At 40.8% G+C, this 24062-nt stretch overlaps 1 protein-coding gene across 1 annotated transcript in view; it reads left to right on the top strand.

Moving 5' to 3' along the window:
• mbtps2 (membrane-bound transcription factor peptidase, site 2) overlaps positions 1-16511 on the top strand; it is a 29119-nt gene extending 12608 nt beyond the window's left edge. The window contains exons 6-11 of the mRNA XM_085362043.1: positions 6382-6500; positions 9388-9568; positions 10443-10549; positions 12913-13111; positions 13422-13497; positions 15849-16511. Coding sequence (XP_085218169.1) covers positions 6382-6500; positions 9388-9568; positions 10443-10549; positions 12913-13111; positions 13422-13497; positions 15849-16071 — 905 coding nt within the window. The 3' untranslated portion in view covers positions 16072-16511. The remainder of the gene's footprint in view (positions 1-6381; positions 6501-9387; positions 9569-10442; positions 10550-12912; positions 13112-13421; positions 13498-15848) is intronic.
• The last annotated feature ends 7551 nt before the right edge of the window (positions 16512-24062 follow it).

The following is a 24062-nucleotide window of genomic DNA, read 5'->3' as shown; positions in this document are numbered from 1 at the left end:
TTTAAACGTGTTATTTTCAGTAGAGAGGCGAAACTTTCAATTTGAAGGCAAATGTTCTTAGTTTGCAGTTTGTATCGCACTTTAGTTTTAATACTTCTTTGTAGTAAAGTGTTTGCAGAGGAGTCAGCATCTTCTGTGCAAGCCACAGCAATCTGCAAGCAACCGTATACCTGTTTGTGACCAGTGTCACCCAATGACAGCAAGCCAACCTCCAGCAGCCACTCATCCACCTCGTTGTTGACTGGTGTCTAGGTCTATGTTACTCAGGCCTAAGGTACCGCATTCCCTCCATCATAATGCACTGCCAGGCAGATGATTTTTCAGATGGTTTTGCATGGTGGATCAAAATCTGCTGGTTTCTTTCTGTGTTCATCAATTTTGACAAGATCTCTGACATCACTGGCTGAAATGCAGCCCCAAACTATGACCGAGTCTCCACCGTGTTTTAGTGATGGCTTCAGATACTCACTATTATGTCCCCATGCACATGTTGATAACAAGTTTGAAGTTTGAACCAACAATTTCTGAATTTAGATTCATCACTTAATTAAACCTGTTGCTGCCGATTTTCAGTGCAGTTCTTGTATACTTTGGCAGACCTCACCTTTTCTTTGTTAACTTAAGAATACCTTCGTCACAGCCACCTTTCCACTGAAACCATTTCTGATGAGGCTTTGGGAGTTTTTCCTTCCCACTGTCGCCAAAGTGCTTGCTATTAGGGGGTCATATGATTGTTGGGTTTTTCTTTGTATGTATTATTGTAGGTTCTACCTTACAATATAAAGCACCTTGAGGCGACTGTTGTTGTAATTTGGTGCTGTATAAATCAAATTGAATTCAAATTGAATTGGACAGTATGGGAATCAACCATGATTCACACAATGCTGAGAGATGCTAAGTTTTCAGCTAGTAGTTCTTTAGGAGTCACCTAGGCTGAAGGTGATACAATTTAAAATGGGTTCTTTGCTAAATTGTCTAATATGTGTAAATGGAATGGGTTCATCACTTGAATTAGATGCCTTTTTGTGCATGAATTATTCACAGGTCAGTGTTAAATGGCTTATGAAATTTAAAATACAAACTATTAAATAAGATTCTCCTGGAAATGGTCCAGTACAAGGACTGGATTGAAAATGAGTGGAAATAGCAGCCAGTGTCTAACCCCCCCAAAAAACTTGGACAACAAGGTGAAACCTGCACAGTACTATACATGTGTAATAGCCTTATCAATACAAAGGTCTGGCTAATGTGTATTAAAAGTTAGCAGATTTAAATACTTACATTAGTAAAATTATGAAGGTATTATCAGTTGAATACAGTTGATGCACTCATTATGTAGAGCTGGGCCACGCATACTGTACTACATGTGATGTTTTATGTTGTGTTATAGGATTATTTATTCTATTGTCTTTGTATTGCTTCTGACTTGTATTTGGTCAATTCTGAAGCAATTATTCTGTCGGGCAGTTTAATGGAAAATCCCAATCACCCTATCTTAATGAAAGCATTTCTCAATATAATGAAGAAAGGTTGTAGCTATAAGAATGAGGGAATGAAGCCTGTTATTGCGGTAAAAATATAATGTAGGAAAAAAAAGGTTCTGACATTCTTCCTGCTTTGTGATATTTTGTCGCTTTATTAGAGAATTTTAATGATTCAGTCAAAGATGAAAATTGGATTAATTTTTTAAATTTATTTTTGCACTTAATCATTTCCACATTTTATAGATTGAAGACATGGAGTAAAAGTGCAAGAGTAGAACAGAACAAGACCACTCAGGTAAACAGAGCCACACCTTAATTCAGAGTGTGGCGATGCTATGAATAATTTTTCCAGCCTTGGAAATGTCACGCTGGTCTGGTCGAGGCTGAGCTCCATACAGATTATGGTACAGCTGGCAAAATTTCATACTGCTGGATTTCCCTTTGCTGTTTGCAGCCTTTAGAGGGCAGTGAAGAACTGTTGTGAAACAGTCTTTGTCTTTACCTATCAAGTGAAAAAAATTCCCTCAGGCTTTGCTGAGAAGAAAATAACTTGGTTGGGACTAGGGCTGGGCGATATGACCCAAAATTCATATCTCGATATTTTTTAGCTGGATGGCGATATAAGATATATATCTCGATATTTTTTTAAGCCATAAAGTAAGAACAAAAAGAGTTCTTAGTCAAAGCTGTGTCCCAGATGTCACACAGGCACTTTTATTAACATACAGCACAGATGTACATGAAAAATTACTCAAAATTAAATTATGAGCATTCATTAAATAATAATGCTCCATAAATAAAAGAAAACAAGGTTGTTTTTGTGCTAAACAAAGAGCTCACAATTGTGCAGTCAAAATATAAACTAAAAGACGCTGAGCGTAATAACAAAGACAGACAGATTTCACAGCTGCTCTGTTCCCAAGTTTTACTGTGTGACTGATAGCCTGGAGTTTGAAATCCGCTTCATAACCACGTCTCTTACAGGTGCCATTTATGGTCCTTATACACACACAATACGGTAATATTACGTTGATGCACAGTACGTATCACTCCGCGAAGCTCCTCGGTAGCCGTAATGCGCCGACAATCTATCAAGCGGTGCAGCTCCGTAGCTTACCAAAGTCGTACTCAAACATTTTTGACAGATTGCTGAACGCCGTGTACCACATAAAATCGGTTCGCGGCCACCAAGCACAACCAGAATTCATACATAAGGCGCGCTATCAACTTTTGAGAGAATGAAAGGATTTTAGGGTTAGCGCTGTTAGCTCGTTAGCACGTTGACGCCGTCCAGCCCCACGCATGGGGCGATGCGCAGTAACTCGTTAACGGAGATTTGCCGTGTCCGTCTTGTCGCTGCCTGCACGTGAAGCGATGGGGTAGGAGGGGGAGTTGTCTTCAGTGAAGGCGAGGCGGAGTAACGTTGCGTAGAGACAAAAGTGGACGAAAGAGAGGCAAACTTGCGGCTCCACAACTATAATTATAACGTAACATAGACTATATCGATATAAAGGATATTGTCACATCTTATATCTCGTATAAAAATATATCGATATGTTTTAAAAACTCGATATATCGCCCAGCTCTAGTTGGGACTCCAGATGCAAAACTGAGATGTTCAGTCAGTTCACGTGACAAAGTGAGAGAGATGCTTTTCCCATTAGGAGGGTGGTGACGTAATAGCGTGCTGTGTTTATTGTTTTTTTCTCTCGCTGTCCACAGCCGAGATTGCCCTGCGTGCAAGGGGGGTTGTCAGACATAACATGTTTATTATTTATTCCTGTAGAGATAGGTGCTGAAACTTTAATAGTTTGTTTACTGCATATATCAATATTTGAAATACACTGCATGAAGATTTTCCTTTTTTCTTTTTTGCCTCTAGGGCAGACATTGACTTTTTTTAAGATGTAGTGCATTTTTTCCAGCTGTACATTAAAAATCTTTTTTTTTTTCCTTTTTTGTCAAAAAGGTTTTTCCTCAAAATACCATGTTTTTAACTTCCCTCTGACCACAGAGTCTACCTCTGTCTATGTCACCATCACTATGTTTGAGTGATACCGTTGAGTGCTTTGACCTCATCAGGCCATGCAACGTTTCCTCCTGTGGTTTTTGGGAGACTGGCTTAGTTCTCTTGCATAATTAAGATGGTATAGACTGCTATTTTTAGGGAGCCGTGGTTACTGTTGTGGCATGAGATCCTACATTCAGAATATGTGGCAAACACGCAGGTGGTTATTACAGCAGCAGCAAAACTTTACCATACAATCCTCACATTACGAAGGATGTTTTAGTCTAAGCTTTTTGAAGGATGCGAAGGATGAAAAGACTATTGTTGTCCACAAAGTGATGTGCAGACTACATGAGCAAGATACTAGTATTTCTTCTTATATTTGGAGTTCTTCCTTTGTAGGTCAAAGAGAGACACTCGTTAGCCAGTCTTTTTAGTGCAGAGTGATTTTGTAAGGAAAATGAAATTGCATCACGTTTGCAATATTTTATGTGTTTTTTAAAACTGTGGTCTGTTATTCACATTTCCATTTGTGTATTTATAATCTTGTGTCCTGATAGAGTGGCATTTCAGCATTAGTAGACCAAATAATCGCTATTTTTATACTATCAGTTGATTAGATGTCTGAAATGAGCTGTGAAACCAAAACCTCCAGTTTAAATTTACTTTGCCATTGACAGAAGGGTTTAATCAGAATCAGAATACTTTATTGATCCCTGGAGGAAATTATTTTTTGTTACAGTGCTCCATTTTAAACCAACATTAAGACAAGACAGACAATACACTAACTAAGAATAGTACAATATATACATATATATACATACATACATACATACATACATACATACATACATAAGTCACTTATAAATAAATAGTTGGAAAAGAAACATGTGTAGCTGTAGCAGCAAACGGCATGTGGGTGGGGCATCTGCACACTCAGCAACAGCTGTGATGACCATATATGGGATATCTGTCTCAGTGACATAATTAAGAGATCCCCCCCCCCCCCCCCCCCCCCCCCACCCACCCAAAAAAAGTCTGAAACTGAGCATACACTGACCTCAATATTTAAAACTTTTGTTCATAGAAAATAGCAGGTGCACTACAGTTTTCTTTGAACCATTGGACAAACAGAAACTTCCCTTTCTATGTACTTACATACTTTAAGATAACACGGTAAGAAATTAAAACGAATACAAGAGCTTGTAGTTATAGCCATTTAAAGTTCAGACACCGAGGCAATTTAACAGTCATATTTCCACTTGATTTGATTTAGAAGGAGTAATTACTGCAGCAGCTGGCTGGAAAATGTGAGAACCTGTCTTCCACCGCTTCCAATTCGAAATGGAGACTTTGGCTTCAAGTGTCTGCCAATACAGAGTTCCTATCAATAACGCTGTTAAATTAATAATCTGTATGCCTCACTGTGAGAAAAAGACTGGGTATTAGGGCTGTGCGATATGACCAAAATCTCATATCCCGATATAAGAATTCTATCGTCCCGATAACGATATAAATCACAAAAATGTAACATTTCCTGAAAATTCTGTGAATCTCAGCTGCGCGTCATGTACCTGGAGTCGAGTGTTTTAACAGATGTAGAATAACGTGAAAGAGCAGATTATTTATGGATGAGAAGTAAAAAAGAGCCGACAGGTGCAAAAAAAGAAACCTTAGACTCAAACGTTAGAACAGGCTTTTCCCCGCAGCACGCCGTGTAATAAATACTCACAAAGCAAACGGCGGCCGTTACAACTTATGTCTAAAAATGTATAGTTTCATGTTTATTTTGAAAAGTCTCAACAGGATCTTGAGCTTTATTGTGAAAGGTTTATGTGGAAGATAAACAAGCGGACACGCGATGGTGTTACCGTCGTTGTTGCTAACCACAACGCATAAAAACAGGCGCTTGTCCGTAGTGTGGTTATATAAAATATAAGAGAAAGAGAGAACTTTAAGAAATTCATATAGCCACTACAGTGACCATCAAAACGATGAAACAATAATGCCCTAAAGAGTTTATTTTGCGACACCACGAAACAAAGGATAGTGTAAAATGAAACGATAGACGTTTTTATATCGTCATCCGATATATATCGTTATATCGAACAGCCCTACTGGGTGTGTGTGTATATATATAGAGAGAGAGATAGATATATGGAAAAAAAACATCAAGTTCGACTTAAACAGTGAAATAATAAATGAAGACAGGTCCAGGAGAAATACAATGGGGGGAAAATAATGTATTTGTCTTGTTCAACTAATTTATTTTCACTGATCTTATTTTGGATCAAAGTGAGAGTCATGAGGCCGCAAACTGCAGCAGGTGTGCAGCTGACAGGAGACAGCTGCAGTGGAATCATATTTAATTGCGGTGACAACAACATTTTATGTTAACATAAGTGTAATAAAAGCTTACTGACAGGTGTTACACCAACCCCTACTAGCTTCACGTGTAAAGACTCGAACATGACGAGTGAAAGTAAATGATAGTGAGCATAGTTGTCTCATCTTTTCAGCCATGTCTGCTTACTTTGATCACAGTTTGTATGTTTGCAGAAGTTTTTTATGTAAGTGGAAACAGCAGCTATTGGTGTAAAATGCCTCCAAAATGCCAATATCCTACTGTTAGCTTCCTCTGTGCTATGTTAGCTGTGTTGCTAGCTGATGGCTTGTTGGGTGAAGAAAAACCACAGCAGCACAGAACTGAAATGAACATCTCCATCTATAGATCGACTTGTTGTTGACAATATTGTTTTTAACGGGATTAAGATAAGATAAGATAAGATTTGCTTTTTAAACCCAAAGTTTTAAAAGCAAAACTACACAACTGAAATGAAGATAAAAATGAGGAAAAACAAAAAAATATTTTTTGTCTTCTCTTTCCAGGTGTGTGGCACAACTTTGTTCTGTGTTTGGCAGCGTTGGCCTTTCTCTTCCTGTTGCCTCTCCTCCTGTTTCCCATGTACGCCACCGGAGCTGGAGCGCTGGTCACAGAGGTTGTGCAGGTCAGTGCCTCAGTTTCACATATCAGGTAAAGGGGTAGGTCGACGTGATAGAAAATCCATTTTCCATAAAGTTACTTGTCGTTCCTCTACATGAATTAATTTTAGCTGAGCTTAGCAGAAAGCTGCCCTGCCTCTGTCCCAAACTGAACTGATGTGAAGCCTGTGAGCAACAAACCCGCTGAATGTTTCATTTTCTGTCTGAGGTGGGAATGTCATTGTCATAAATTAATCAAATAAACACTGAAATAAACCACTGCTTTAATGCTGCATAATGCTATTACATCATCAGCCAGATTACAATCGATGATGATGAGGATTGTTGATTTAAGATGAGAAAGGCTACAAAACACACCTCTGTTTACCTGTGGAGGTGAGGTACATCAGGTGAACAGCTTAATAATATTACTACTAATAATATTATCATCAATAATGTTATTTTTGGGTAATTGAGCCTTTATATATGTTTAAAAAATTCTCCGTGAATTGCTACCTTATCGTGGTGGAGGGGTTTGTGTGTCCCAGGGATTCCAGGGGCTATGTTGTCTGGGGGCTTTTGCCCCCTGGTAGGGTCTCCCATGGCAAATTGGTCCTGGGTGAGGGACCAGACAAAGAGCGATTCAGAAGACCCTTATGAAGAAAACATCGAGGGAAAAGTTTACCCTGCCCGGGATAGGGTTACCGGGGTCTTGCTCTGGAGCCAGGCCCGGGGAGTGTGCCCAAGGGCGAGCGTCTGGTGGCCGGGCCTTAGTCCATGGGGCCCGGCTGGGCACAGCCCGAAAAGGGGACATGGGCCCATCCTCCCGCGGGCCCACCACCCGCAGGAGGCGCCATAGGGGTCGGGTGCATTGTGTGCCGGGCGGCGGCCAGGAGCGGAGGCCCTGGCGGACTGATCCCCGGCTGCCAAGACTGGCAATTGGGACATGGAATGTCACCTGGAAATGGAAATCAGGGGCAGTACCCCTGGACTGGCAGACCGGGGTGGTGGTCCCCATCTTTAAGAAGGGGGGGCTGGAGGGTGTGTTCCAACTACAGGGGGTTCACACTCCTCAGCCTCCCTGGGAAAACCTATGCCAAGGTGCTGGAAAGGAGAGTTCGTCCGCTGGTCGAACCTCGGATACAGGAGGAACAATGCGTTTTTTGTCCTGGTCGCGTAACACTGGACCAGCTCTTTGTCCTCTCAAGGATACTTGAGGGTGCATGGGAGTTTGCCCAACCAGTCTACATGTGTTTTGTGGACTTGGAGAAGGCATTCGACCGTGTCCCTCGGGGTGTCCTGGAGGTGCTGTGGGAGTATGGGGTGTCTGGCCCATTGCTACGGGCCATTCGATCCCTATACAACCGTTGCAAGAGCTTGGTTCGCATTGCCAGCAATAAGTCAGACTCGTTTCGGTGGGTGATGGGCTCCGCCAGGGCTGCCCTTTGTCTCCGGTTCTGTTCATAATTTTTATGGACAGGATTTCTAGGTGCAGCCAAGTGGCGGAGGGCTTTCTCTTCGGTGGCCTCAGAATCTCATCTCTGCTTTTCGCGGATGATGTGGTTCTGTTGGCTTCATCGGGTGAGGGCCTCCAGCTCGCACTGGAACGGTTCGCAGCAGAGTGTGAAGCAGCGGGAATGAGGATCAGCACCTCCAAATCTGAGGCCATGGTTCTCAGCTGGAAAAGGGTGGAATGCCCACTCCGGGTCGGGGAGGAGTTCCTGCCCCACGTGGAGGAGTTCAAGTACCTCGGGGTCTTGTTCGCGAGTGATGGGAGAAGGGAGCCAGAGATCGACAGACGGATTTGTGCAGCGGCTGCAGTGATGCGGACGCTGCACCGGTCCGTCGTGGGGAAGAGGGAGCAGAGTGTAAAAGCGAAGCTCTCAATTTACTGGTCGATCCCTACCCTCACCTATGGCCACAAGCTGTGGGTAGTGACCGAAAGAACGAGATTGCGGATACAAGCGGCGGAAATGAGCTTCGTCCAAAGGGTGGCTGGCCTCTCCCTTAGAGATAGGGTGAGAAGTTCGGCCATCCAGGAGGGGCTCAGAGTAGAGCCGCTGCTCCTCCACACCGAAAGGAGCCAGCTGAGGTGGTTCGGGCAACAATACATAATCCCCTGTAGTAAATAGTTAAGTAAAATATAGTTATAGCCAAGTCTGTAGTTGGAGTCTATGCTCTTTATATGTTCTTTACCACTGCTAGTGTCCCTTTATTAGTTCATTTAATCCACTTTAAAAATCCATGTAGGGTGCTTTATCTGCTCATCAGTGTAGCAGCATTTAAAATACTTGAACAATGACCAGAATACTGACTATCACTAATCTCCAACCAGGAAAGAAGGGTCAGAAAAAGCAAAACCAGGCTAAATTCATGTGTTAAGTTCTTGTAAACATCCACAGAGGGGGAGTAGAAGACTAACTGGAAGCTCTGCAGTCTGGAATGTACGCTTTGTACGGTCAGAACAGGAATACCCTGCAGTGGGTGACTAAAACCACCCAGAACGTCACTAGTTCCTGTGTGTCGCTGATACTGATGAAGCGAGGTGTTTGACCAGACTCCAAAGGAGATAATAACCAGCCCCGTTGCCATCTGACAAACAGCACAATAGTATCAGCTACATTACCACTAGATTTCTTTCCTTAGGCTATGTGACTTATGAGCTCATCCTCCCCACTTAAATCCACGGTAAATACTTTTTTAAATTTTATGACTTAATCATTTATTATTTCATTAATGTATTTATGCTGCAGCAGTGTAGCCACAGTTGGTGACTGTTGCTCAAGAGCTTATTGTATTTGTCAGAGTTTCCCAACTATTGCAAGCTTGCAGGACTGAAGCCATCAGATTTCACTTGTGTGACCTTTTGCCCATTTAAATCAAGATTTATGTCTGCGTGTGTATTTGGTCCAGAGCTCTGCAGCTGACGGTCCCAGGGGTCTGTCAGTTGGGGACATAGTGACAGGCCTGGAAGACTGTCCCGTCAGGGGAGTGGAGGACTGGACCAGCTGCCTGTCTCACCTCGCTCACACACCACAGACGGGATACTGCGTCCCTGTCGCCAGCCTGCAGCCCAGCTGGGCTCATGGACGAGGTGGGTGAGGAATTTGTTCAGCAAGGCCACCGGACTTGCTCTATCAAGACATAAGAAAGCCGTATTATTTCATAGTTTTGTATGTACGCCTCCAATAAAGAGCCAGCTGAGTACCTCTACCTGGAGACTTGACTGTATTAAATCGTAATAGCATCATAAATTAACGTCTTTCAAAAGGCAGCTATTAAACTACTTTATTAATCACTTGATTTAAACATTAATTGACCTTGTTTTGTCATCACTACAGTGGGCCACTTAAATATTAAACGGGGTCACAGTTACAGAGCAGCAACAGGAGCTCCGATTGGCCAAGTGTCAACTCATGTGGGAGGTAATTGTGTAACAGCTGGCCAATCCTAGCTCCTGCTGCTTCTCTGTGGTCTAGAATTTACTCAAGTGATTTAGGAGCAGATGCCCTTAATGTTAATTTTCTATTATAGTCCTAAATTTTTTTATTGACATAACAGCTTAGAGATCAGACATTTATGTCATTTTATTTGTCCTTTGTCTTTCAAAGTCTGTGTCTTGGATGGTTATCGAAAATAAGCTGAAACAAGTTATCACTGGGGATTTTGCTTATGATACTCTTCTTACTCTGGCATTAGTAATTATTGTCATATTAGATATGCAGAACAGAGTCTTTGGGGTTTTTCGCCTGAAGCACACCAGATTAATGTGCTTTTTACTATGCAGAGTTAAGCCAATGACCTTTTAAGGAGTCCAGAAGACTTTTTAGTCATCGAATAAATGGTGTGATATTGTGTTATTTTTATCTAATCATCCATTTCGAGTCCACCTACTAACAGAACATCTATTTTTAAGATTCTTTTCAGAGTTGTGCTATATTTTCCATTTGTTTCTCTCCCCCCTGTAGCTTTCAAGCGTCTGGATGGAACGATGGACTGCTGCAGCAACAACAGCCTGACCGACCTCTGCTTCTCTTACATTAAATCACAGGGCAGGAGCAGCAGAGAGAGAGAGGTGACACACACTCACTGACAGATGTGGGGGCTTTTTGTGGCTGGTTAGTCATACAAACAGGTCTCAAAACCTTTTAGACAGTCGCGGATATTTATATTACTTCCTTTGTTCACTTCCCTTTTATTTCCATGTGTGACTTTCCATGAGTTTTCAGCTGCGGTGCTGTGAAAAAAGTTTGACACTGTTCGAGTAAAGTTAGGATTTCTATTAGCATTTGGTGTGAGCACACTTTGTCTAAATCACCAGTTCTTCTTATCGCCTTATTTTCTTGAGTAGCCACAGTTCTTCTGTGGGTTTTTATGCCACTTCTGTTACGTTTTGTTCTTGCGATTGAAGATTACTCTGTGTCAACCTTACATGCTGAAGTGACCCAAATCTGATTGGTTTTGCCCCAGAGTGACAGAGCTTGAGCATCTGCATTCGAGGGCTGCTTTACATGAGAGAGCTGGTTTTATGACCCCTATTGGGACAATGAGATTGAAATTTTTCTGTTTTTTTTTCTTGCCTGTCACCACCCACAGCTCTGTCTGGGCTGATGTGCCACCAAATGTTGGCAACACAGCAGCGGTTAAGGCTTATTCTTGTCTTGTCTGCTTACCTCTACAGTAAATTATCCTGAATGTGTACAGTAACACAGTGGCGGCACGGTGGTTAGCACTGTTGCCGCACAGCAACAAGGTCCTGAGTTCAATTCCACCATCAGGCCGGGGTCTTTCTGTTTGGAGTTTGCATGTTCTCCCCGTGTTTGTGTGGGTTCTCTCCGGGTACTCTGGCTTCCTCCCACTGTCCAAAGACATGCAGTTTGTGGGGATAGGTTAATTGGATAATCCAAATTGCCACTAGGTGTGCAAGTGCGAGAGAATGTGAGCATGAATGGTTGTCTGTCCCTGTGTGTTAGCCCTGTGACAGACTGGCGACCTGTCCAGGGTGTATCCCGCCTCTCGCCCAATGACAGAGTTAAATGAAACCCCAACCACTTGTGGCTAAAACCTCTTTGGGTGGAGGTCGCAAAAATCTCTGTGTAGGAAAGCCCCTTCCCTGTCATCTCTACTTATGTTGTTACTGTTGTATAAATTAAGGTTTTGTTGATGTTCTTGTGGCTGTGGGGCATTTTCCAAACCCCCATCTGGAGGAAATGAACACCAACAATTAAAGTTTGAATTCTGATACATTTATTTCATAAATTCTGGTGAGTTAGAAGTGTCCCCCAATGACAGCTGTCAATTATCAGTACTGTTTTATTGTTACATAATCTTGCCTGACACTTGCAATGTTGCCTAAAGGGTAAGATGTTGCTTGCTGTAAAGGGACTTAATAAAATTAATAAAGGTTTTTCAGTATTCAAACAAATTTGGCTTCAAGGCCTGCAGTGTGAAGGATAGCCTCTGAGTCTGGCTGTTTGCTCACAATAAGAAAATTATGATTGAATACTTTCTGTTTGTATTTGCTAAAAAATTAAATTCCGCTTACAAAAAAACAAACAAAATACACGTAGCAGACATCTAAGCGGAACAAACCGAGCTATCTTTTCCAATCTTCTGTTCTCCAATTTTGGTCAGCCTGTGCAAATTCTAGCAGACAAGAATAGGACTCCGTGTGGTCTTCTGCCCATGTGCTTCAAGGTATGCTCTTCTGCATACCTTGGTTCTATTAAGTATTTATTTGAGTTACTGTTGCCTTTTCTATAGATCAAAACACACTGGCCATTCTTCTCTGACCTCAAAATGTAATTTTTACCCAGAGAACTGCAGCTGAGTGGATGTTTTCTCTTCTTCAGATCAGAAAGTCATACAGATGGTTGTGTGGGAAAATCCAAGTAGATCAGCAGTTTTTGAAATACTCATACCAGCCCACCTGACCCCATAACCATGACACTTAAATCACCTTTCTTACCCATTCTGCCATATGATTGGCTAATTAGATATTTGCATTAACCAGTAGCTGAACTGCTCTACCTATCAAAGTGCCTGCTAGGTGTATTTCTGAAATGTCTGTGTTAGGGGATGTCATGAGTTGAGTTGTAGTCACCAAAAATAATCATCTCCTATTTTGCGCTGCTCTCTATTATCGCATTCAAGCTGCAATGCCAGTGTCTCCTCCCAGTCTCAAATGGGGGCGCTTTCATAACCTTGTAACCTTATTTACAGAAAAGAATAATTAGATATACATTTTGAAATACAAGCTGAAAGTGTTTGTGCAGTCGTGCTTTGTATGGAAAAAGACACCGTACCAAAATGAATGGGTGTTAATGGCGGAAACAGAAGCTAGCTAACATGGAGAAAAGCTGCATGTAACTGAACAAAGCTGTAACTGAAAATCGGTTTTTTACTTCCTGTGTTTTTTGTGTAATCCTGTGGCTTCAGTACGCCTGCATGCCAGTACGTAAGATGGTGACGGGAACGCGAGTGTGTCATACAGATGACGACTGTGCTGCACATTCCCACACTGCCAGCATTTGCGTCACGCCTTCTCTGGAGAACCAGACTCGCTTCATCCGTGTCACACACCCTCCCAACACGCACATGCTGTTCGTGGGATATCCGCCACACCTGCAGTATGCAGGTACGTACACTTATGTCACCTCCATTTGTGAATGTAGGACATAATTAGCTGAAGCAACCATTTGTTGAACATATCATTTGTTTAAATCTTGTGTTTTCAGTTTCAAACTTGTAATAAGCAACTGCATTTACTGTAATAAGCAAGTAATTGGTGTTTACAGTGTTCTGTAGATGTTGAACTGACTCTGGGCAAGGCAGAGGGAGTAATCACGAAGAGCCTGGATGTTTTCTCAGCTCATATTTAAGATTCATAAAGTGTTCAGTGGATCAAACTGAGGACCTATATATCCTGTGTTTTCTTATTTCCACAGTGAGTCTGACTAACTTTGTCCCTCGCTTTGGATTCCTCCACCTGGACCTTCCTGTATTCCTAGAAACCTTCTGCAAGTATCCTTTCAGGTTAAAGGGACTACAGTCATAATCAAGGATGGGTGTAAGAAGAATGAACCCTACTCTTCTGTCACTTTAAATTATAACATGCAGTGCAACATTTTATCATGTGTTGCATGTTCTCAGTTTCCTCTTTTAGGATTATATAGCATAAAAGTTTCATCTTACTTGATTCCAAATGTCTTTTTCTGAATAAAAGACCCCTTTTTAACATCTAATCAGCACAGTCAAGAGGCCAGATGCACTTTAAGATTGCCTGAATGCAGCCCTTAATTGCATTGCTGTGCACATTTCTGATTGCAGTTCAACCCTTTTTAAGCCGTTTTTACATTTTTGTAGGTCTGTTTTTCTTTGTGACTACTTAACAAAGTAGTTATCTCTTGGCACTGCTGATTGGTACTTGGATTGATTGAAAACGATTTTTATTTGGGCTGAAAAGAACATGGTCTCATTAAGGTCATTAAGTTTATGTTAAGATGACGGTGAAGGCTAAAACTGTATCTCGTTAATGTGAATTTACCTTTTTATTTGTAAGGGTAGGGTGAGTTGTTTCTTCTTGTTATGTAATGCTTTGAAAGTTAAAAGCATGCTCTTTGGTCTTGGGGCATTTTGGATGATTCAACGTTGATATGTTTTTAATGGTGATCTTTTGAAAACCAGCACTGCTCATATTTGACCAGGTGATTGTAGCGTGCCGCCTTTTCTGATTACTACTGGTGAGCAGCTACCTGCTCATCTAGTCATTTTCAGCTTCCAGTTCTTCCTCAGTAGGATTTTTTTCCCTAAAATCTAATTATATGTTTTATAGTTTTATATCCGTTGCTTACACGTGTACATGCAGTGCTAATTCAATTATGGAAAAAATTCTGTATATAAAGGATGAATGCGTCTTTGGTTTCTAAAAGGTGAAGTCAATGCAGACATGCCTTAAACATTCATTCATAATGATAAAAAGCCAGAGGGTGATTCCTTTGGTCAGACGTTCAATTGTACTAACATGCATTTGGGGAGGGGGAGCCTTTTCCACACTTGATCTGTGCTGTCCTTAAACACATCCCTGTTGGGTTTATGGGTTTATTTCTGACTGACTTGCTAGTTTTAGGTCATGTCAAATCCAGCATCTTGTTCGTTTTTCGAGTTATGTTCCCATTAATGTCAAAAAGGAAGATAAAGAATACAGTATATTTTATTTCCTTTTTCTTTCTTGTGTTCGACAAGAGTGTGCAGTGCCCTTCAGATTCACAGTCAGATTGACTTTGCGATGTACTGTTTCAAAAAGCCAACATGGCAACGGCCATAATGATTAGTTTGAGAGTTCAAACACCAGACTGCACAAACCACTGAGTAACGTCATGGTGGATCCCTTTATTTTTTTTATGGACAGACACTCCAAAGTAACAACTAATTGAGAGTATATTCTAGATAATGCTGTTTCTACTGGTTCTCACTGATGTGATATGCTTTGGCTGAATTAAATGACAGATGTTAAGAAGATGCAATGTAAAAACGTATCTCATTAATCTTTAATTAATAGTTTAATTCCCCTCTCCAACTCCAGTCCTCAAGAGCTGCTGTCCTGCAGCTTTTAGATGCATCCCTGCTCCGACACAGCCCTATCAAATGGTTTAATTGCTTCTTCAGCTTCAAGTTTGACAAAGGCCTGGTAACAAGCCATTCATTTGATTCAGATGTCCTGGAACAAGCATGAATCTAAAAGCTACAGGACAGTAGCTCTCGAGGACTGGAGTTGGAGTACCCAGCCTTACAATATAGATAGAAATGTCCAACAATCACAACCTGTGAACAAGCAGTTGGTGATGGTCAAGAACTCCTGTTTCACAGGAAGAGTTCTGGCAGAATCAACCTCATGGAGGCCACTGCAACTGGTTGAGGAATTAAGGGAAAGTAAAGAGGAATAATGAGAAACCACAAAGGGGAAAGTACTAATGGTATGCCTTTGGGAAGTGTAAAGTAGAGCGTCGTGGCAAAGGGCAACTTTTTTGTTCATCATCTGTTTATCATCAACAGCCAGAGCTTATAGTAGCATAACTATGGGACTGTTCAGGGCCTACTGAAGGGAATTTACCAAAATGGAAAGTTTAAGGTAGAGAGTGTGTCTGTGTCCTGAGCCCAAACTGGGAGCTGTCTCAACAGGAGAGAATATTTCTTTCAGACAATTAACCAAATTGGAGTTTTTGAGCTAACTGTAAAGAATGGACTGCTACTGTTTGCTAGCTGTCCAGCAGACAGAAGTAAACTTTCTCTGCTTCCATTGCTCGCTGCTTAAACTGACACTTAAATAATTGCCTGTTACTGTGTTTGTTTTCCTGAGCTGCCCTTCCTCGCAGATACGTGGTGTCCCTCTCTGGCGCATTAGCAGTAGTCAACTCTGTGCCGTGCTTTGCTCTCGATGGTCAGTGGATGCTGAACGCCCTGCTGGAGGCCACGCTGGCCAGTGTGGTAATAGACCGTCAGAAGCGTGAGCTGATTGGTTTCTTCCTGCTCCTGGCAGGCAGTGCCCTGCTGGCGGCCAACGTGGCGCTGGGCCTGTGGATGGTCACGGCACGGTAGCCACAGCGGTCAGCTGCCCCGGTGGACTGAGAGATGTTGTCTCAGGATGCGTTTGAGTGTTGTGGACCATTAAACTGTGAACAGACTGCATTACTTAGAAGCACTGCCCACCTTGTGGAGACTGTTGAGTATAACATCACTCTGCCTTTAAAATTGGACCACCAGGGAAAACAACTTTAATCCACCTTGTTGCTGCCATAAATCCAAAAGCACACAAACAAGTTAACAAATGCACTTGCTGTAAAGCACTGTCCTATGTGACTGTTTACAAAGACTGTACTGATGAAACATGTGTGTTTGTGTTTTTCATTACGTTGATTCCAAAAATGCCATATTTTCCTGAGGTATTGACTAAGCTAACCTGTGGACACAAAAACGTTTAAGGAGCTTTCTTTTGTTTTCTGGTGAATGCATGGCAATATAATAATCTTGAATTCCTTATCACTGTTGAAAAACTTTACTACCTACTGTTCATGAAAACATGAATTATTTAATTAAATGAATGGACTCCTATCAATTTGACCCTATTTAAATGGCGTCTATCCTTCAGATTGATCTGGCATTGCAGTGCGAAAATTGCTTTCTTTTTCACTCACCTTTTCTTTATGTGTACGTTTTATTTTTTATTATATGTCTGCCATATAGTTGCAAAAGTCAATTTCTAGAAATTGTGAAATAAAAATAACAGTTTTTCCTCTTTCTTTTTCTTTTGTCTGTTGAAGACACTGTTGGTATGTCTGGCAAGTGTTTTCCCACTTTATACTTCTACTACACATGTCTTACTTTTATTCATCAATTTGTCATTTAGTGACAAAACATTAGACAAAAAAAAGATCATTTTGTGTAATATGTGCAATTTTCCCTATGAAGCAGTTAACATTACCTGCACTGCAGCAGTGACAATACTGTATACTGTCACAGTGATAATACTGCATTTACAATAAAACAGCAGCAACAAAGATGATATGACAAGAAAATTGATTATAATGAAACACAGAAGTGCTTAGGATAGAAAAGTCCTCACACTTCAGTAAGATTTAAACAATGAGAAATTAAACTCACTGACCACTAAAGCCATGTGCACATGTTCAGCTTCTTGTTAATGCTAACATCTAATCAGCCAATCACATGGCAGCAATTTGGTTAATTTAGGCATTTACATGTGGTCCTCGTGATGCTAAAGTTCAAACTTCAAAAGGGAGTTGATTTATATGACTTTACATGTGTTCTTGGTGCTGGTCTGAGTATTTTAGAAACTGCTGATTTACTAGGATTTTCTGGCCATCCCCAGCAGTAACTCAGATACGCACTTGTTGGCGAAGAGCATCACTGAACACACAACATTTAGATGGTAGCGCCAGAATTGTGCGCAAACAACATGAAAGCAAGTGGTGTAATGGTATGGTGTATATCTTATATGTATATCTTAGTACCCTCAGTACCAACTGAGCATTGTTAAATCACCACAGCCTACCTAAACATTGTTGCTGACCCTGTCTGTTTCTTTATGCCCATATTGACAACTTCTGAAAGCTGTTTCTAGCAGGATAATGCCCCATATCACAAAGCTCAAATCATCTCACACTGGGTTCTTGAACATGACAATGAGTTCACTGTACTCAAATGGCCTCCACAGTCACCAGTTCTAAATTCGATAGAGCAGCAGGATGTGGTGGGACTGCAGACTGGCTTCATGGATGTTCAGCTGACAAATGTGCAGTAACTGTGAAACGGAACCAAAACGTCTGATGACTTTTTCCATCACCTTGTTGAATCTGTAAGTGTGAAAAGAATATTAAAATAAAAGAATTTACATAGTGTGAGTTTAAGATTTAAGCTTGGAAGGCATGAACAAGTTGCCTTTTTCATTATTATGCTTTTGGCTATGATACGCGTTATCTTAATACAGGGTGTTCGCGTGCAATAAAACATTTTTCTTCCCCTTACATAGTTTGATGGAGCCAGTGGAATATAAAGTATTCAGATCTTTTACTGTAGTAAAAACAGCCATACCACTGTGTAGGAGTACTCTGCTACAAGTAAAAGCTGTGGTCGCTGTGGTCTGTCAGGGTTGCTAAAAGTCATACGCCTGATCTTTCTCTCAGGAGGCTGCAGAGCACCTTTCTAACTTTATACCCGGCATGTTCCCAGCATATTGGCCCATTGTATTCCTCAGATACTGTAACAAAAGCACACAAGCTACACTTTTAGTAACAGCGCCAAACCACAGTGTTTTCACAGAGCCGTGCAGTGATTATGTTTCTTGAGTGCGTGAGCGAGAGGATTGACACATTGTAATTTGGAAGGGTGTTTCCCACAGACTGTAAATACTGATTGGCCTTGAGCTTAGCCACAGAGGTGTGTTTAGTAAGATGAGCAGACACCTCTGTCAGCAGGTTCAACATTGAGGCCACTTTGGAGACTCTTATCACTGAATAATTAGTGCAGTGTATGTCTGTGGGAAGATCGGACCATGTTGCACGCATGAGTCTGAGGACTTGGCGTCTTTTGCGTGTGTACATTCGTCCTCTGATAAGGCACATTGGAAGCTTATTTTTTTTGCCAATCTATGCAAACAGATTGCTTATGTGCCCTTGTGTGTGTGCTTCTGTTGCTTATCTTGCACTAATGACAGCCTGCAGGGATGCTTGGGTAAACAGACATGGGAGGATGATGAACAGTAGTGAGGGAGAGGGCAGAAAAGAGGCATGTTCTGCCTGTCTGGTTTATAGTGAGAAATTGCCCCTAATTTAATGCTGCAATCTCCCCCATTTACCTATAATAAAGGGCTGCTGTCATATTTTAGTGTTATTATTCTTACATTTGTTTGATAGCACTAAATATAAATGTGGCTGCGACTAATGGGGATACCATGGGCCATTAAGTATTTGGCTATGATCCAAATTATTGTACGAGTTGAAAATTTGACCCCATGATGAGACAGAATAAAATGAATGGATCACCAGTGTTTATTACAAATCATTTTCTATGGTCTTCACCAAATTCCATGACAAGCTATCATAACATTGTTCTGTTTTTTTTGTTTTTTCCCCCACTACAGCTCTATAAACTGTAGGCTTTAACAGAAGAAAGTCATTAAAGTGAGATCAAACTTAAATATCTGTGGAGTGTCTCTGTAACCTATCCTGTGGTTGTTTAAATTCTCCAATAAAAACACAAAGAACACTAGATGGTTAAACTAGAGGAAAAAATTATAAAATAATGACAGTCTCAAACTGAATAAAACCTCTGGGGGCTGAATGAGTAACAACTCCCATCCAAATCTGTTCAGTAGTTGTCCCAATGTTTATGTAAACATGCACACAACATCATGTTGCTGCTAGGTTATTAATCCTGTGGGGAACACTGATATCTGTGCTAAATTTAATGATAATTCATCCTGTAGCTGTGAAACGACAACCACAAAAACAGCAACACACGACTGATCATTTCATAGTGACGCAAGAGGAAAGACCCTGCATTGCAATTTTGCAGTGCTTTTAATAAAAAATTAAGTTTTTAAACTTAACCCTCTCGGGAACACGTGTCTACACAAAATATCTTAATGGTTCATCTTGTGGGGCGATCGTGGCTCAAGAGTTGGCAGTTTGTTTTGTAATTGGAAGGTTGCCGGTTTGAGCCCCAGCTCGGACAGTCTCGGTCGTTGTGTCCTTGGGCAAGACACTTCATCCGTTGGCTACTGGTGGTGGTCAGAGGGCCCGGTGGCGCCAGTGTCCGGCAGCCTCGCCTCTGTCAGTGCGCCCCAGGGCAGCTGTGGCTACGATGTAGCTTGCCATCACCAGTGTGTGAATGTGTGAATGAGTGAATGTAGTGTAAAGCGCTTTGGGGTCCTTAGGGACTAAGTAAAGCGCTATACACACACAAGATGATGAACACACCCACAAGATGAATCATTAAGATATTTTGTGTAGACACATGTGTTCTCCAGAGGGGATCAGGCCATTTACAGGCCATTTATTCAAAAAACTCAAAAAAAGATACAATTGCATTATGCTGCTAAGACAATTGAAGGGTGCTTTGTAACAGTTAGTTTAGTGATTTAATCTGTTGGGGGACCATGAATATCTGAACCAATTCCACAACAATCCAAACAGCAGACGATGACTCTTTGCAGAAAAACCATAAATAATAATTTTATAGTAGCTTTAAAAGAAAGGTAAGACAGGCTCTAGATGAATGTCAGAACTAAAATTCTTGACAGTCTTTTCAAATTAAATTTAAAAAATACCCATAAAGACAGTTAATGGTGACACTAGAAGAAAAAGAGAGCTGATAATCAGAATCTGTAGACTAAGTGCTCTGGGGAGTATTAATATATCAATCAAATCTCACATTAGTCTATCCAGATTTTTCAGCACTTTTAACAGTATTTGTTGTAACTTAATCTTATGGGCAACACAAATATCTGTATCAGATTTCACACCACTCCTTAAAGTAGCTGATAATATTCAAAACAACTCCTCTGTGGACCACAAAGATGGCAAAAATATAGCTTTGACTGGTCATTCTGTATATGATATTTTAATTAAGTTAATTTAGATTTTTCTTCATATTAGCTTTTCAGGATTGGCTGCTATGTGTAGAGACTTGCATCTAGAAGAACTCTGATTTTTATTTCTTTTCTTTTGACAGTTTAGCATTGTCTTTTTTCACTTTTGGAGGTTGGAATGTCGAGCATGAAGTATCGGTTAGACAAATCAGCTCCACCGCAGTGGTGATGCCTCTGACAGCTTCTACAGTAATTTAAAACATATCTTTGTCACAAGTGAGTACAGCTCTTTTTAAATGTCCAAATCTTTAGATGTAATTTCTGCTGTCTTACACAGATACACAGATGTAGCCCTACCTGTGAATGGAATTTTCTTTAGGTTTATTTAGGACTCTTGGTTCAGGTTTCACTTCTGGAGATGGCTGCACATTCTGTTTGTAAGAGTAGATGGAGACTTCAGTAAGTAACCACAGGCTGCACCCCGCGAACTACTTCGCCTTGGTGATCACTTGCCCTCAAAATAGACACGTAGTAATGTGTATTTGTTTGTTTTGTATGTGAAAAGTAGAAACTGTACAGTGGCAGCTGAAAAATCCTGTTTAATGATAATTTCATAATCTCCCAACAACCCTCAAACTAGGAAACATTAAGTCAAAAAGATTTGACCCAAAAGGTTGTTGGACATTTGCAAAAAACACTACATTTCTTTTACTGTGTGTTTTAAGATGTTGATCTCTTAATTGTTTATTAACTATATTTTTGTTATTCTGTGTTTAGACATGTTTTGTGGACAGGAGTCAGGAAAATCAACGATGACAATCCACTTGTCATCTTCCTTCTTGCTAAGTTAGCAGAAAACTGTTTTCCTTAAAGACAGACTGTTACTGCTGAGTAGCATTAGTGATTTTGTGCTCAACACTAAGTGTACAAATTGCTGATTGATGTGAACCACAGGATATGCATCTGCTATTAGCACTGATAGTGAAGATAATATTGAGAATAAATTCAGATGACAGAAACAGGACGTTACTGGCTACTTGCGGGTGTGCTTGTACTGAGAGGTACATCTTTTGGATTTTTGGATATCAGTTTTTTTAACTGTTGTGTAATTGTTATATCTCTTGTCCACGAAGGACTCCTCCCAGGATATCAGGTAATAGTTGTTTCTATGACCTTTATCTAGGTTTTAGGATTTAGTTAGACTATATTTAAGAGCATGATTAACAGAGGACAATCCGAACAAGGAGGTATAGCTGCCTCATGACTGTAGTTTGCTATCAGAGACCAGTAAAGTGGTCTGTGGGAAGGACAGACCTCTAAAGGGAAGTGGTCGTGGTTCTCTCTACACAACTTGATCTTTGGTAACTGATAAACTACCAATGGGAAGGGTGGTGGCTCGAGTCCAGTAACAGTAAATGGGAAAGAGACACCAAACCCACTGGGAAACACTTTATATTTAAGTGATGTTGCAGGCTTTTAAACCACGTCTGGATTGGTATGTGCTAGCAAAAAATAACACTAGTTTATAGTAATATCTTGTGATATTTTCTACTCTATGAATATATAAACATATCAGGTACCATCAATGAAGATCATCCACAGTGCAGTACTTGAACAAGAGGGTTTGAGTGCTGTAGTGCTGTCAGCAAAGCTTGGGTGGTTAGCAAGTTGTCAGTTCTTTCAACGATTTCTTCCTGTTAAAAGGGTTATTTTTCCTTCCCACAGTCACCAAGTGCTTGCTTATTTGGGGGGTTTCTTCTTACTATTGTACAGTCTTTACAATATAAAGTGCCTTGGGGGGACTGTTATTGTGCATTAGTGCTATATGAATTAAACAGAATTTAATGGAAATTAATATTTTGTACAGGTACAATTCACAGACAGATACCTGCTAAATGGAAACCTGATAAATATCAGTCTAATAAAATACTAAAATTACACCTACACCAGTTCTTCTTGGTCAGTTGATTTTACAGAACAAGGCATATTATTTGTCAGATAAGTCTTTTAAGATGTTTAGGAGCTGTCAGTCAAAGCAGTCACACAGTTACTGTAGCTTTAAGCCTTTCCAGTATCCAAATGGTGCTAAAATATGTTATAAAGTGGTATACGATCAATATAAGGCAAAACTGTTTTTATTAGCAGGTTGTGAATACTCTTAGATGTTGGAGCCAATGGGATTCCTGCTTGACTTCCTTTTAAGGCCAGCTTCAAGTGGCCATTAGAGGAAGTACAGGGTTTAGTCACTTCTGAACTGCCCTCAGTTTTTAGTTCCAGAGGTTGCTGCTTGGTTGTTAGTGATATACTGTTCTTCACTTTTTTGCTGCTATCGTGACTATTTGGATGATGTTATCGTGATCATACCTGCTTAAAAACTGTACAAGCTAATAGGCAAGCATACATTACAACTGAGAGATAGCCTGCAGCTCTGAAACTGTAATATTTGGAAGTTACGCTAGTTTATTGTTTTCTTATTACCTTCTGTTGAATATCTGTATTCCTCACAATTAGGTTACACGTTGCTAAGTTATTGATCTTATTTATGCAACTTGAGACTGAAGGATAACTGAAGGTTAATGCATTCTTGAGAAGGGCTTTACATTCAATGGATTCAATGGACTTCAATGGATTTTTGTTTTGTTTTTTTAATAGCTGGAGCAACAGAACCAGCTCTTGATTGCCAATCTGTAAAGCAACTGAAAAAATTAGAGACTAAAAGCGGAGCAGAGGCAATCAAAACACTATGAGTAGGGTCCCAGTTGAGAATTGAGACAATGAGATATAAACAGGACACAAGTGATTGTTAGTCAGAGGGGTGAACAATAGCATCGTGGTCTGTGTTTGATGAATGGGTGTTTTTAGCAGCACAGGAAGTCGTAACTATATAAGGGCTTTGTGGCCGACGCCCCAAACCCTAATGAGCACGTGCAGAAAGAGTTCTCACCACAGTGAAGGGGGTGAAGTTGAAGGCCAATCAGGAGTCTGCGTTGTCACGGTCATCTGCACTTCAAAGAGAGTGAGAAAGTAGACAAAAACAGTGATGTATTTTTACAGACAGCAGCAACACCACCTTCATCATCAGATTAATCGGTGTCCTGTGAGGATAATTTGGTTCTAGTTCACTGGCTGTCTGATCTGATAAATGTTTCAAGCAGAGCACCCTGCTGTTCTGTACATGAGGTTAGGCACACACGTTTCACATGTGCGCCATGAAGAAGAAGTGCAGCTGCCAGTGCAGACACATGCACAGATAAGGTCCTGGTTCTGGCCAATGATTTTGTTTTTGTTTTTGTTTTTTTGTTTTAATATATGACCTTAGTTCATGTCACTGGGAAGACTGGTCTGTAGTTTTCTGCAGGGAAGGAGGAAGGACAGAAGGGAGGGTGGGTGCAAGGCAGGGAGGAGTGCTGGAGGAGGGATGGAGGGAGGAACAGTCTGAAGAGCCAGAGTGAAGTTTGAGTAGCTGCAGATAGACAGAGAG

This window comes from Diplotaxodon limnothrissa, linkage group LG9 (genome assembly GCF_057381915.1).
Source record: "Diplotaxodon limnothrissa isolate DT_005_m linkage group LG9, D_limnothrissa_male_GT1.1, whole genome shotgun sequence".
In the NCBI taxonomy this organism is placed as follows: domain Eukaryota; kingdom Metazoa; phylum Chordata; class Actinopteri; order Cichliformes; family Cichlidae; genus Diplotaxodon; species Diplotaxodon limnothrissa.
This window is presented reverse-complemented; position numbering and strand designations above follow the sequence as displayed.